This window comes from Alternaria conjuncta, assembly GCF_024043145.1.
Source record: "Alternaria conjuncta strain BMP 0040 chromosome Unknown scaffold_7, whole genome shotgun sequence".
NCBI classification, from domain to species: Eukaryota; Fungi; Ascomycota; class Dothideomycetes; order Pleosporales; family Pleosporaceae; genus Alternaria; species Alternaria conjuncta.
Window position 1 is genome coordinate 958,288 of NW_026250096.1, and position 13,251 is coordinate 971,538.

Sequence of the window (13,251 nt, forward strand, 5' to 3'; positions counted from 1 at the left end):
TCAAAGCTTTCGTGATGGCGTCTTACGTGCCCATACATTGCCGGCCGCGGCTTCTCTACAAGTAAATAATCCCATGCATGATTACTGCCATCCACATGAGTCTTAGCGCGGATCGACCGCTGGGCCCGGTAGATTGGAGACACCCGAAACCACCATGGTGACGTCTCAAGCGGACATAACCCATGTTCTCAAAGCTTCGAGAGCATTTTCGTCTTGATTCGGCGCCGCCGTTGAAGCCTTACATTCGGGAACACGCAGGTACTAGCGTGTTGTTGTAAGACGGCCGCTCATCACATGCGGTAAGCTTGGGCATTCGAAGACTTTCGGACGATAAGTCTACTCTCAAGCCTCGGCTCTAGCTGATAATTCGACGGCATCTCCGACTTCATGCATCTGTTGTTGGTAATTCCGTGGAAAGTTGATTGGCATTGGTGCATTTTGACAGGCAAGACTCGGAGCGACACTGACTGTGGATGATGATGTGGAAGACCACGGCACATCGCGCAGCCTACCACAAGATGTGATTATATATATGCTCTTCGTTAGCCAGCTTTCTTGACGCTTCGATAAACATACCGAATTGTACCTGGCTTCAACAGGCAATATCATTATTCTCCGTTCTTGTTTATCCTGACCGATGATCCTTTCGCTTTGCAGGAAACTTCTTGCCACCGGTCCTTCGTCTCACTTTCAGCTCGTCCACTCAAGCATCTCTTGGCCTGCATAATCTCACCACATGTAGCCAGTATGTCTTCCAGGAGCGGGGACTCGGACATCCATCCAGATCGCATTCAAGCCCGCGAAGACCACCACCGTCGCGGCATCCAATCCAGATGCGAGTCTCCAGTCGAAAATATAAGCATCGATCTGATCGAACTCGGCTCCATCGGTGCCCATCTTGAGGTGCCTGAGCATGAGTCTTGGCCTCCTAGCCTAGAGCTCACCGACCACGAGGCCCAGTCTGACAGTCCCATCCTCACGACGATGACTACAGATACTATCATCAATCTACGAAAAGATCTAGAAAGCGGGACAGCAGGTGGCTCGCCCATATCTCGCGCATGCACTCCTGAGAGATGCGTCCCGTACCTTCCACTGCACGAGTACGAGGAGCTACAACGACAGAGATCAGCCAGCAGTGAGGCTCTCCACTGTGCCTCGGACAATCTGATGTCTAGTCAGTGCTACTATTCGACATGCGTTGGCCAGAGTTTATGCTGACAGATCGATAGGGCGACGCCGAATCTCTGTGGCGACCACGATTGAGCCCGGAACACAGAACGAAGTCGACGAACATGACGAAGACAACCTTGTCGAACCGCACAGAGCTTGCTTCTCCAACCATACACCATCGCATGGCTCTCGAGACTTGACGGACAAAGAGGAGGGTAGTGAGAAGAACGCGGGGCCCAGTTCGCCAGAACCTTGGTCGCAATTCGGTCGAACTATCGGAACGAGCGACTGCAGAGGCCTTCAGTCGTAAGCTTTGCACTGCGAGGGTATCGCCGAAGGAATGACCGTCACATGGAGGTCGACAATGATGACAACGTCGCCGTTCGAGGCTTTGCTAAGAAGGGAAGGAGACAAGGCCTTCGTGACTGGACCTGCCCGGGTGTGGTCTCGTCGGCATTGGATTGTCTTCTGTCAACAGTCTTGGTGATGGGGATTCCTGTAATCATTGGTTCCTTGCCGCTATCGATCTTCGGCTCAACGTTTTTGCTCATTTGATTCCAAAATTACATCCTGCATAGATGGTCGCGATGGATAAAGGAATACATTGTCTCAACCTCTTCCTTCAGAACTTTCAGTCACTGGTTCCGCTAACAAAGATAATCGAAGGCGGCGCTCAACCATCCGAGATGTAAAAGCATATGAGATCTGATGCTGCGTTGGATCTCGAAGTGAGATTAGATCCGGCCCAGGAAACGTCCTAACGAAGGAGGGTTACCCATCTGCGTAGAACTGCTGGTGATCTGAAAGCCGATCTGCACCTTGCGCGAGCAGAAGAAAAGGCGCGCACCGTATACCTAGGCATGCGCCGCCGTATAGCAAATCTCTGCGTCCATCGTTTAGAAGCCCATGAAGCGCCTTGAGCTAAACAGGTAGGCACGGATGTCGCTGCTTCCGAGTGGATAACACCATGAGCTGGCGGGGAACGTACCGTTTGCAGGCTTTGTTGCAGCGCACTTTCTGTGTCTCTGGAGATAACGCGCCTCAAAAGCAAGATCAAGGAGGGGAGAGTGGGATCTACACATAAAAGTGATGCGACGGCTGCGGCAGCGCCATGACCCCTGCAAGCTTCCGCAGGGCAAAACTGCGGGGCCGGGAAACACCCTCGGGATGCAGGTGAGCTAAAATCGCAACCCCATTGAAACCTGACTCAGATACTTCTCAGCGATATCAGGGGTCCTACAAGCTGTTGCTTTTATCGGGATGGGGGTGTGGAGATCTACGGCTGTCGGCTGCCACGGACCCTCTGCGCGTTCCGCGCAAAAGCAACTTTCATGCGCCCTCGACGTTCGCAATCCAACAAGACGTTTACCGTTCATGAGCGGGGTCTTACCAGTGGTGTTGAGTAATACTAAGAGCAATCTAGCCTTTTTGGTCTTCACGTGCATACAGTGATTCGGGGGCTCAAATCTTCAAGGGTCGTAACTGCATGCTTGCTAAGATGTACTTCTCTGTCAAGGAGTGAGGGACGGCGAGTCTAACCAAAACGAACCTATACGCTGTGGTACGTTGACGCACACTTTCAAACCAGTTGTCAGCAGCTGTATCGTCGTCGAGAATTCTACTGTCAATCTCACGACAAATATGAGCAAACGATGATTGAGCATTGCATAAGTGTTCGGCCTGTTCGGGATGTTGCAAGTAGCTTCTATTAAGTATGTCATGGTAGCAAGTACTACTGTATCTACACAAATCGCTTTCGTTCATACGAAATCGTCCCTCGAAGTGACAGTGGTGGTGATGGTGATATCACCCGGGTCCTTTGGCTCGTGGTTCCAAGTGTTGTTCCCATGGGTCTCCCTGAGTATCGTCTCCTCGCTTGCTGTATCACTCCCCATCCGAACTGTTGTCTGCAAAACACTCTCTCCAGGGCCCATGTATATCTTATCCGACTTCCTACTTCCATCCATACCACGACTGCTCTTGGACTTGGAGTATTCCTTGAGTGGATAGGAGTTCTGGCCTGAGGAGTCGCCGCGCGAACCGTATTTGATGCGGACGTAAAGTGGTCGAAGAACGGGGACACAAGCGCAAACAATGGTGAGGAATACTTCGGTGGAAGACCAAAGAAGCATACTCGCGGTGTCGTACACGTAGTTCTCCATTGAGGACATGGATCGCAGTTCAATGGTACGAACAACAGAGCACGCACCGGCAAAAATGCCCAAGGAAAGACCAGATGCGATCGTGATCTTATCCTTGCGTTTCATGTTGAGTCCCATGATGATGTGCCAAGCTAAAAACGCTCAGTGTCTATTTTGGAGTGATACGCAGCAGGGTGACGTACGGAGGAGAGCGAGAACGAAGTCCATAGCTGCAGACCAAGCACCCATCGTTAGACCGACCTCGGTGAAGTTCAGCCAGCAATAGCCGCCTTCGATTGTCTGATCCCATAGGAACGCCGATGGTACACACTGAGTGTACAAAAGTGTTGTTGTGATGATGCAAAGCACTGTCGTGCTCGCTATGCAAAACCAGAGGATAGCAATGTGCCATCTCTTGATAACAATGCGCAGGAGAAACAGTGCTACTGAACCCTTGGAGGCAGCTATTCCCATTATGCAGATGCCTTGACCGATGGCTTCCCACATGATCGATTTGGAGTAGTTGAGGTCGAGTCGTACAATGTCGGCCGTCTGTTTGCCAACACCATAGGTGATGCCAACAGACACGCAGCCAACATAACCGATGAAGGTAGCCTTCAAAAATCAGTTTATTGAGCTTTCGACTAACTACCAAGTTGAAGTTTGTGAATAGGTGTAAACTTACCAGATTGACCAACATCAATACGTCGTCCCATCCGATATTTCTAACAATATACTGCCTTGTGTACATTCGCAATGCGACAAGCACAGTGCCAAGAAATACCTGAGCCCACATCACTCCATTGAGTATGTCCGCAAAATCAGCTGGCTTGCCCATCTTGTTTGCTAATATCTGGTTCTGGTTGGAAACCTGGAAATGGATCTCTGTCCTCGTCGTTCGCTATTCCAGTGTGTCGCTGATGAGCGCGTAGGCTTGTGTCCAAAGAAGAGACAATTATGAATGAGGTAGAGGCAACCCCGTGCTCGGTGCGAAAGGTTTTATGTTCAGATGAACAACTCCAGTGGTGGCAAGGAATGTTGGAGTGACGCATGTATGGCCTCAATTGTGACCTCGAAGACACCCATGCCGAAGAGCAAACATACTCGCATAAAAAATCCACGGCCCGAGCGCATTTTCGCAACCCCGTTGTGGATATGGGATACTGAAGGGGGGCCGGAATTCCAAGCCAAAACAAACCGCTAATCCTCGGGACCTGCATAGGCAATCAAACAAGGCATAGGCTCAAAGCTTTGTTGCCGTTCTTGTCCCTCCCATTGCCCTGCAAAGAGGCACTATGAGTGAGGTTTCATGCATGCGAGGCCTCAAAAAAAAAGCAGTCTTCCGTTGAATCCTGGTGTAGCTTGACGTTGGTAGACTGTTTTTACTTTGCCGCCAAACTAGTTCCCGTCTTCTGCTTCACTTCTTCCCAGAGTAGTTCAATCTGCATCCCCAGGAGAGGTGTTGAGCACGACTCCTTCGCAACTACCGGAGCAAGATACCCCGTCTGCGCTTCATATGCCGCAATGTCTTGTATCTTGCAGCTTGCATAGCACGAAGGAAGAGATGAAATGCTTTTTTTTTTTTTTTGCTTGCGGGTTGACGCAGCACATCCTGCGGTCCAACAGGACCTTTTCTGAATGCGTCCGCTTCGTCTGATTCGCTGAGGACCAATTACCCGCGTGATGAGAAATGCCCCAGATTGAGCGCTCAGGTGGAGTAGGAAGGTGTTCCTTCACCGTTCAGCGATGAAGCTAAAGATATCAGGACCAATGAGTGCCCAAAACTCGGAGTATGCGACTACCGGTTATCCACTGTCCCCGAATGTGGAGGCCTATCCGGTTTGGATCTCGTAACATCCCGTCTCTGGAATGCGGTGCTGCGCACTAGTCAATTAGGCCATGTCCTTCGCGAAACCTTGGATCGTTCATGCTACGCAAGTGGCTTCGAAATGGCATTGCGAAAATTTGTTCTTGCGTGCAGAATTCGATGATCTGAAGTCGTACAGGAACGTTTGGCCTTTCCGTCACGGGCCGTTGCCCGCACTACTAATCGTGAGGGTCAGCGGTGGGCCACACCAGACTCGGCTAAGCGAACTTTAGTGGCGTTTCAATCACACATCCGACGGATCAACCTCGGTCTAACACGCAGCGGCGTCCGGAAAGGAGTGAAGGAGCGAAGGATTCAGATCCTACGAGGCAGTTTTCCAGGACTGCGGAACGCAGATAAGCGTGTTCATCTGCGCCGTTGTCCGGGGACTGTCAAGAGATGCATCGCGACCACCATAGGAGCTTCATGCGGTTGGACCTGCAAACGGAGCGAACTTCACCTGCCTCACACCTGCTCTTCAGGGCCCGGTCGGTCCCCACATGATTAACCTGTGTTAGTACCCGTGAACCGTAAATCTCCACACCTCCCGCTGTCACTCCGTCATTAGTGCAAGAGACCGCTTCCCCGACATTCGCGATGGCTGGTACGACCAATGGCTATGCCTGAGATTGCGATAAAAAGGTGGTGGAAAAAAGCAATACACGCCATGGATGTACGCAAGCGGCGCCTTACCTCGCTCAGGGCAAGTTGGACTTGGCTTCACCAGCACGAGGGCGATCAAGCAAAGGGGACTCGATCCTAGCCCCGTCTTCTTACATATGCTAGACCGATACCTGAACATGCCGCTGCCAGGTGATTCGCAACAATCTGAAGCGGGAAGGCCTTGTCACCTGCATTACCATACTCAGTCCTCTTCCCACTCCTACGGTTGTGTCCTTCTTTCCTTTTCAGAATCACATTGCATGTGCGGAGTTAAGTGACAACATGGCATTGGCAGGATTATTCGTGAAGGCAATCGGCCTCGGGGCAGTCCTTCTCATCACTCGATACGTTTTGGCTTACTTGCAATCCCCGCTCAAATCTATTCCCGGTCCCTTTCTAGCCAAATTCTCGGATATCTGGCGTTTCCTAAATCACTATGGGCAAACTCATATTGAGACCCAGAGGAAGCTTCATGAACAGCACGGCGATATCGTTCGTCTCGGTCCCAATACCGTCAGCGTTGCCGATGCCAGTCTGATCAAAACTATTTACAATACTCGTGGCACGTACTTGAAGGTAAGCGCATGGAACATGGCTGCTATTTTGGACGGCTGCTGACATCACAATAGAGCGATTACTACGTAAGATATAGGCAGTCGTCTTTAGAAGTGGATCATGCTAACCCTCCTTCGGTCTATCAACGACGCCCTTCAAGATGGGCATCTCATTCAAAACATCTTCAGTACGCGCAGCAATGAATTCCACTCCAAAAATGTTAAGCCAGTCCAAAAGCTGTACAGTCTCAAAAATGCTCTTCAGATCGAGAGTATTATGGACGACAACCTCCGTACCCTATGCAGTCAACTCGACGCCCGCTTTGTGGAAGGCGCCAACAAGGACCAGACATGCGATATTGCTGATTGGATTTCATTCTTCGCATGGGACTTCTTGGGTGACATGACCTGGAGCAAGCGTATTGGCTTCATGGAACAGGGTACAGATGTTGGCGATATGCTTGGAACCGCTGAACGTGTGATGCGCTATTTCTCTGTGGTATGTTGTTCTACGCTGAGTCAAAAACTTAACAAAATTGTTACGATTGCAAAACTTCTTACTGACATTCGCTAGGTCGGCCAAATGCCAGCCCTTGACAAGTGGCTCGGAAAGAACCCTAAGTGGCCACGCTCGCTCTATAAGTTCGATGACTTCTCCGTTGCTGCCGGCTTCTCCGTCGAGCGGTTTATGGAGCGCATGCAGAAACCTGAACTTGGCAACGGAAAGAAAGATTTTCTCAATGGCTTTCTCGAAGCAAAGAAGGAGTTTCCGGACCTTGTCACCGACAACGAGGTTATTGGATACATGATCATTAACGTGAGTGTTTCATGGCTGCGCTGTGGCGTGAGTAGAACTAACACTTCTCCTGCAGATTCTCGGCGGTGCCGATACTCTTGCCATTGTGATAAAAGGTATCTTCTATCACATCCTCAAGTCATCAGCATCCAAAGAACGACTCGTCAACGAACTCCTCTCTGCACGTCTCTCCTTCCCTACATCATATACTGGCATCGAACAGCTACCCTACCTGGATGCATGCATCAAAGAAGGTCTCCGTATGCATCCCGTCGTAGGTCATATTCTCGAGCGCGTCGTCCCTGCAACTGGTCTTGCATTGTCCAATGGAACGACATTGCCGCCAGGAACAATTGTCGGTGTGAATCCATGGGTCCTTCATTACAAGGAGAGCATTTTCGGTGCGAAGCCCCATGAGTTCCGTCCGGAGCGATGGCTGCAAAGTGAGCGCGAAGAATCCGGCGCGTACGAGGCCAGGATCAAAAAGATGAAAGACGCAGACATGTCGTTCGGAGGAGGCAACAGGATCTGCCTTGGCAAACCTTTGGCACTGGTAGAGGTCTACAAGGTCGTTGCGACGGTATTTGGAAGATATAAGGTACGTTTTGACTTCTTCTGGGTGTGGATGTGAGTGCTAATGTCCCAAAGATCGAGCTCGAGGATCCAGAAAAGGAGTGGGATCTACACAAACAATGGTTCGTGTGGCCGCATGACATCAAGGTCAAGCTGGGTCCACTTGAAAGCATCAGCGCGCCATGAGTTTCTCCATGCGGCACGGCACCTAGATGAAAGTGAACGAAGCATGCGACACACCCACACACAGTTTTGATCTTACAATAGTACATTACCAAGGGAGTCTGCGATGTGTTCATGATGTATTTGCGATCTTCGCGCGTGGAAGTTTTTGATCAATGATACTGCGTGCCCCCATGAACTTCGTTAGACATGTAAACATCTCGAATGTGTTGTCGCCCTCACTTGAGCATGCTACGATTCGCGGAAGCGATCCAACATCATCGAAATCGTCATCGATCACGCTAACCTCTTCGGTCTTAGAAGCACGGCCCTTCGGCTCTGGCTTGATTCGCCGCCATTCGTTCTTGCATCCCAACGTCGCCAACGTGCGTGACTATACATCTTGTGTCTTTTCAGTGGCTTGAGACATCTTCACGTGGCCGAGATGGTACGATTATCTGGACTTCAGAAAGATGTTTTGTCCCTCTACCGACAATGCCTAAGAGCTGTGAAGCAGAAACCAACGGTATGTCAATTACAACACTAGGATTACAAACACCTACTCACGCAATCATAGGAGACGCAGTCGCATTTCCGGGACTTTGCAAGGTGCGATCAAGTCAAATGAACGACCTGCTGCGACAGCTGACGAGTAGCTCCAGATCCGAGTTCCATAAGCACCGGGATGTCGGCAAGAAGGACTTCGGTACCATCGAATATCTGCTTCGAAGAGGAAGAAATCAGCTGGAGACATGGTCTGAGCCGGGTATCCGAGACATCCACAGGTAGCGGGGGAATGCAGGATCAAGGAACGAAGAACGAAGCGGTGCACCAGTGAGCAAGCACCCAACGTCACCGTTATACAACCTGTTAGATGAACATCACGCAATACATGACCGAATTGCGGAGTATACGGGCCTTGTGCAGCGGATGCCTCACATGTCGCTCCCAAGGCGTTGGATACTTCGAGCGCGGACATCACGTGATATGGTCTGAGCCACCACCCCGAACTTTCTAGTCCCAACTCGCCCCTCACCGAAACAGGATCAACCTGGAGATTGCCATGATAGTTTCCCCCAACAAGAGCTGGAAGCCTCTCATCTCACGATCTCGTCTGATCGTGTACGACAACATGACGACAAACGTCGTGTTCGAAAGCTCTAGAAACTCCCCGAGCCATCTCCGAGGCTTCTCGCAGCATCGTCGTCAACGTTACACCAATGCCTCTCCGCAGTGCGATCATTCCAGAGACTCATCTCTCGGGTATATATAGCCCTCGAGGCGTATCTCAAAGCTCATCATCAGAACAACAAACAACGAGTCTTCTATGCAATCAATCCGCTCTACAATCCAACGAGTTCCTCGACAACTCAACCGCATCACCAAGCCTACGATCACAACCACTCGACGCTTTTCCAACGCACCAGCAACAATGTCTCTCTTCCCACGATTCACTCAGGAATTCGCTCCTATCTTCCGTCTCTTCGACGAGTACGATAGGCAAGCCTTCCGCAACCTCGACCGCGAATTCACCAACGTCCGGTCCTTCACTCCCAAGTTCGACGTGAAGGAAACCAAGGAGGGCTACGAACTCCACGGAGAACTCCCTGGTGTCGAGCAAAAGGACATCAACATCGAATGGACCGACAACAACACGCTGACCATCTCGGGCCGCCACGAGCACGTCCGCGAGGAAGGCCAACGCCCTCAGGGCTTCATCGAGAACGGTGAAGCTTCCCAGCAGAAGAAGCTTCAGCCCAAGGTTGAGGACGACCCCAGCGAATCCAACAAGGTCGCCAAGCAGTCCGAGAACAAGGACGTCTCCAAGCACGACGAGAACAAGGCCAAGTACTGGGTCAGCGAGCGCTCAGTCGGAGAATTCCACCGCTCCTTCGCCTTCCCCGCTCGCGTCGACCAGGAAGCCGTCAAGGCTTCTCTCAAGAACGGTATCTTGAGCATCCTTGTTCCCAAGGCTCAGGCTCCTCAGCCCCGTAAGATCAGCATTGAGTAGATCGAAGCGGTTCGACTGAACGACTACGAACGACGATGAACGACGACTTCTCTCCTTTATTGAATCAGCGAGCGTGGCATAGCAATGGAGTTTGCGATGGGTCATTGTAGTGTTTTGGGTTAGTTATGTGCTTGTAGTGGTGGCATCATTCACTCTCTTAGTCGGACAGCGGTATTAGGAGTTTGTCTGTAGTTCATCGCAATGTAACAAGTTTATATGATCCCCCGTGCCGGTTTCAGTGATGGTATGGCTGGTCTTTGGCACAGTCTCCTCGGTATCCAATATCAAGTGTTCTCTGGTTCGATGTCTTCGGTCTTGGAAACAGCAACCACGGGTTGAGATAGTGCTAGACCGACCGGACTGTCACTGGGATCGACACGGGGTTTATCGAACTCATCGCTTTTTACCATCTAATGTCGATGGTGATGTTTCATTAATCTTCGAGATACTCTTAATATACGAAGTGTATGATAGGGAACTGAATTTCATGCTCGGCGAATCTTGCGCGTGTTGTTTTGCTGTCTTTGCTGTATTGGTTGCTACATGATGTGCTTGAAACGATACCGCTGATGTGTACCGAGGGGAGAGCCATTGTGAGACGCGTGGGCATCAAATCACACAACAACAACTACTACTACTTCAGTCGAAACGACTTCACTCCCACACATCACGGCAAATCTAGAGCATTTCTTCAAAGTTTGTACTACACACAGCATTGGACGCCTGCTCTAAGCGCAAGCAAAAAACTGTCTCAAGGTCTCTGTGCGTCGCAGCCTCCCTGGTCACGTCTTCAAAACGATGTTTGAGCAAAAAAAGATGATCATCTCGCAATTGTGGAGAAGGATGTTATGCATCCTCCGGGAGCTGGAGAGGCTGTTAGAATGATGTTTGATGATTTGGGAGGGGAATAGAACGTACTCGAACCCGGGCCAATTGCTTGGAAGGCAATTATCCTACCGTTGGACCAAGAATGCTTGATGGAAGTTTGCCGAATGTAAACAAATATGTACTGCGCAATCTTTTTGGTGAGTAGCATCTCGAGCAGCTACCTGCTCAGCAGTGCTTGTGATACTAAAGGTCTACAGCTACAGATACGAGACTGTGGATAAGGTCCTGCGAGACTTAGCGCCGAACTACTCAATACATCGTTTAGACCGCGACCCACAACTTGCCCAGTCTGGTGAGAAAGGTTCAGGATCCGCAAATGCGCGGCAAACATGCGGGGCTTAATGGCAGACCTCTTAGTAATGTTCCGCCACGCGAAGCTTGTTAGACACGAGAGACACGGCGCTTGTGCTTCCATAGCATTCGGCTACAAATACAAGGAGCGGACTATCCAGCTAGTATACTAAAAGCTCTCTACATAGTTCCATTCTATCAAACGCATCTGTTGCGCAGGAAATGTAGACCAGTATATCCTCCCAAATCCCATGCGCCATGCGTTGCTCAATCACCCGTTCTCGAGTTCTCGATCTTTGTTACGATGAGATCGGTGGCCCCGACCTCCGTCAATTTGTCCATGGCAATAGCGATATCCTTCCTCAGCACCATAGCCTGTACAGCCACCCAGCCATCCTCTTCCAACGCGTTGACGGTGGGAGCGCGACGTCCGGGAGTGATCTTGCGCGCGATATCGAGTTTCGATCGGTCGATGTTGTATGTGCACAGAACGTACTTCTGTGCAGCTGCGAGAAATTAGTTCTGCTGATGAATGCGGAAGCTGGTGCGACTTACTGATGACACCCTTTATCCGAGCGGTGATCAGCTCAACCAGTTTGGGATCTGATGGGTGCTTTGACTTGATGAGGATGGCGCTGGAATCAACGACTGTGGAGATGGCCTTGAGGCCTGCAGCGCGCATTGTCTCTCCTGACTCCACCAAATCGACAATACCGTCCGCGACACCCAATGCGCACGCCGCCTCAACACTGCCGCCAACGTACTTGATGACTGTTTTGAGTTTCGCATCGCCATTGGCTTCGCCGTTTGTGTTTCCAGCTTGCTCGGCCTCGAGTTTCCGGAAGTACTGCTCAGCCAGGTTGGTGAAGCTGGTGACAACATTCTTGCCGATCAAGTCCTCTGGCTTGGCTAGGTCGCCCTTTGCGGGAACTTGTACCTGCAGACTGCATTTTCCAAAACCGAGATCGAGAACCTCCTCCACCCCGCTGGTGGCAGTCGGTGGTGCAACGCACTCATGTTCTGCGACTTGATCGCGCCCGGTTATGCCCAAGTCTACGCGACCTTCTCCTACGAAAGTCGGGATATCAGCGGCGGGTAGGAAGACGAGAGCGAGAGGGTGGTTCTTGACGAGTGCGATATCGAGACGGGAGTGTCGGTGGAACTGAATGTCCGAACCGTGGAGGAGGTCAAGACATGCTTGGTGGAGGCGGCCCTCTGCGATGGTTGTTAGCCTATGAGTCCAGCCAGTAGTAATGTAGGCGACGTACTTTTAGGCACCGCAAAGAGGAGACGGTCGTTCAAGCTGTTTCCCAAAAGGTCAGTCATGAAAGGAAGACTCCTGCTGCCCTGACGCGCTCTTTGCGCGATGCGCTCGATCTCACTTGCGCCATCATTTCCGTTGGTGTACCCCATGGTCATGCAAGAAGCTTATCAGAAGAAGGGAAAAGAATGGGGAAAAGAAACAATCAAAACATACGAGTTGACGAGATCCATGGCTATGAATCAAGCACGCAATTGCTAGGGTTTGTAGTATGCAGACGCGCGCTGTGCACCCTCTAACAAAGACTTGAATGGGGAATTCTGCTACGGGCTAGGCCACGAGTCCCACGTCGGCACTTGCAATTGGATGCGGGCTTGGTGCCGTGGAGAGGGCTAAATGCGCGGGCGGCGTCAGACCAGATATGTGGGCTCGAGTGGGTGGATGTGTGTGTCGTTTTGTAGTGTACAAGATTGAGGCGCGTCTCGAATGAGTGACTCAATGAGGGGTAAGAGCTACACGTGTAATGCGCCAATGGCTGTGAACCCTCAAAAGCATAGTAACTGAGCGCGCATATCGATGGTATCGGGCTTAGGGATTCTCTGGCTCACATCATCCCAATTGGTGCAGGAAATTTGGTAGCCGTGACTGACTGGCGCGTTCAATTTTTTTTTGGCGGGATGACGTTCCATCAACTTATGTTGCCCCGCGTTGCGATGCGTCGGAGTTTGACGAAGCGGCATTGGCCGGCACCAACTCAATCTCAAGATGGCTCACTATCGTGTCTGGACTGTGGGCTGACAGTAGTATATCCAGGTTCCGTAACCATCGTTGTTGGAAGAGGGTTGATACACACTTCACTACCCTATTATTG

The 13,251-nt window shown here is 50.9% G+C and overlaps 5 protein-coding genes and 1 non-coding gene across 6 annotated transcripts; 3 read left to right on the forward strand and 3 right to left on the reverse strand.

Moving 5' to 3' along the window:
* Positions 1–2,933: 2,933 nt before the first annotated feature.
* Positions 2,934–4,152, reverse strand: J4E85_005436 (uncharacterized protein; the record flags this gene model as incomplete). Its single annotated transcript, XM_051469682.1, has 3 exons — positions 2,934–3,466; positions 3,518–3,929; positions 4,000–4,152. 3 exons carry the CDS (start codon positions 4,150–4,152, stop codon positions 2,934–2,936), a joined length of 1,098 nt encoding a protein of 365 aa, XP_051326513.1.
* Positions 4,153–6,126: 1,974 nt separating this feature from the next.
* J4E85_005437 (uncharacterized protein) lies at positions 6,127–7,953 on the forward strand (the record flags this gene model as incomplete). Its single annotated transcript, XM_051469683.1, has 5 exons — positions 6,127–6,420; positions 6,511–6,897; positions 6,973–7,215; positions 7,271–7,792; positions 7,843–7,953. 5 exons carry the CDS (start codon positions 6,127–6,129, stop codon positions 7,951–7,953), a joined length of 1,557 nt encoding a protein of 518 aa, XP_051326514.1.
* Positions 7,954–8,424: 471 nt separating this feature from the next.
* On the forward strand, positions 8,425–8,718 carry J4E85_005438 (uncharacterized protein; the record flags this gene model as incomplete). The annotated part of the gene is made up of 2 exons (XM_051469684.1): positions 8,425–8,455; positions 8,507–8,718. The coding sequence occupies 2 exons, from the start codon at positions 8,425–8,427 to the stop codon at positions 8,716–8,718; spliced, it is 243 nt and encodes an 80-aa protein (XP_051326515.1).
* A 643-nt stretch (positions 8,719–9,361) lies between these two features.
* On the forward strand, positions 9,362–9,940 carry J4E85_005439 (uncharacterized protein; the record flags this gene model as incomplete). The annotated part of the gene is made up of 1 exon (XM_051469685.1): positions 9,362–9,940. One exon carries the CDS (start codon positions 9,362–9,364, stop codon positions 9,938–9,940), a length of 579 nt encoding a protein of 192 aa, XP_051326516.1.
* An 896-nt stretch (positions 9,941–10,836) lies between these two features.
* Positions 10,837–10,908, reverse strand: J4E85_005440. The gene has a single exon. It is a non-coding gene; the product is annotated as a tRNA-Gly (tRNA).
* Positions 10,909–11,386: 478 nt separating this feature from the next.
* On the reverse strand, positions 11,387–12,532 carry HIS1 (ATP phosphoribosyltransferase (ATP-PRTase) (ATP-PRT); the record flags this gene model as incomplete). The annotated part of the gene is made up of 3 exons (XM_051469686.1): positions 11,387–11,625; positions 11,675–12,334; positions 12,388–12,532. 3 exons carry the CDS (start codon positions 12,530–12,532, stop codon positions 11,387–11,389), a joined length of 1,044 nt encoding a protein of 347 aa, XP_051326517.1.
* Positions 12,533–13,251: the final 719 nt, after the last annotated feature.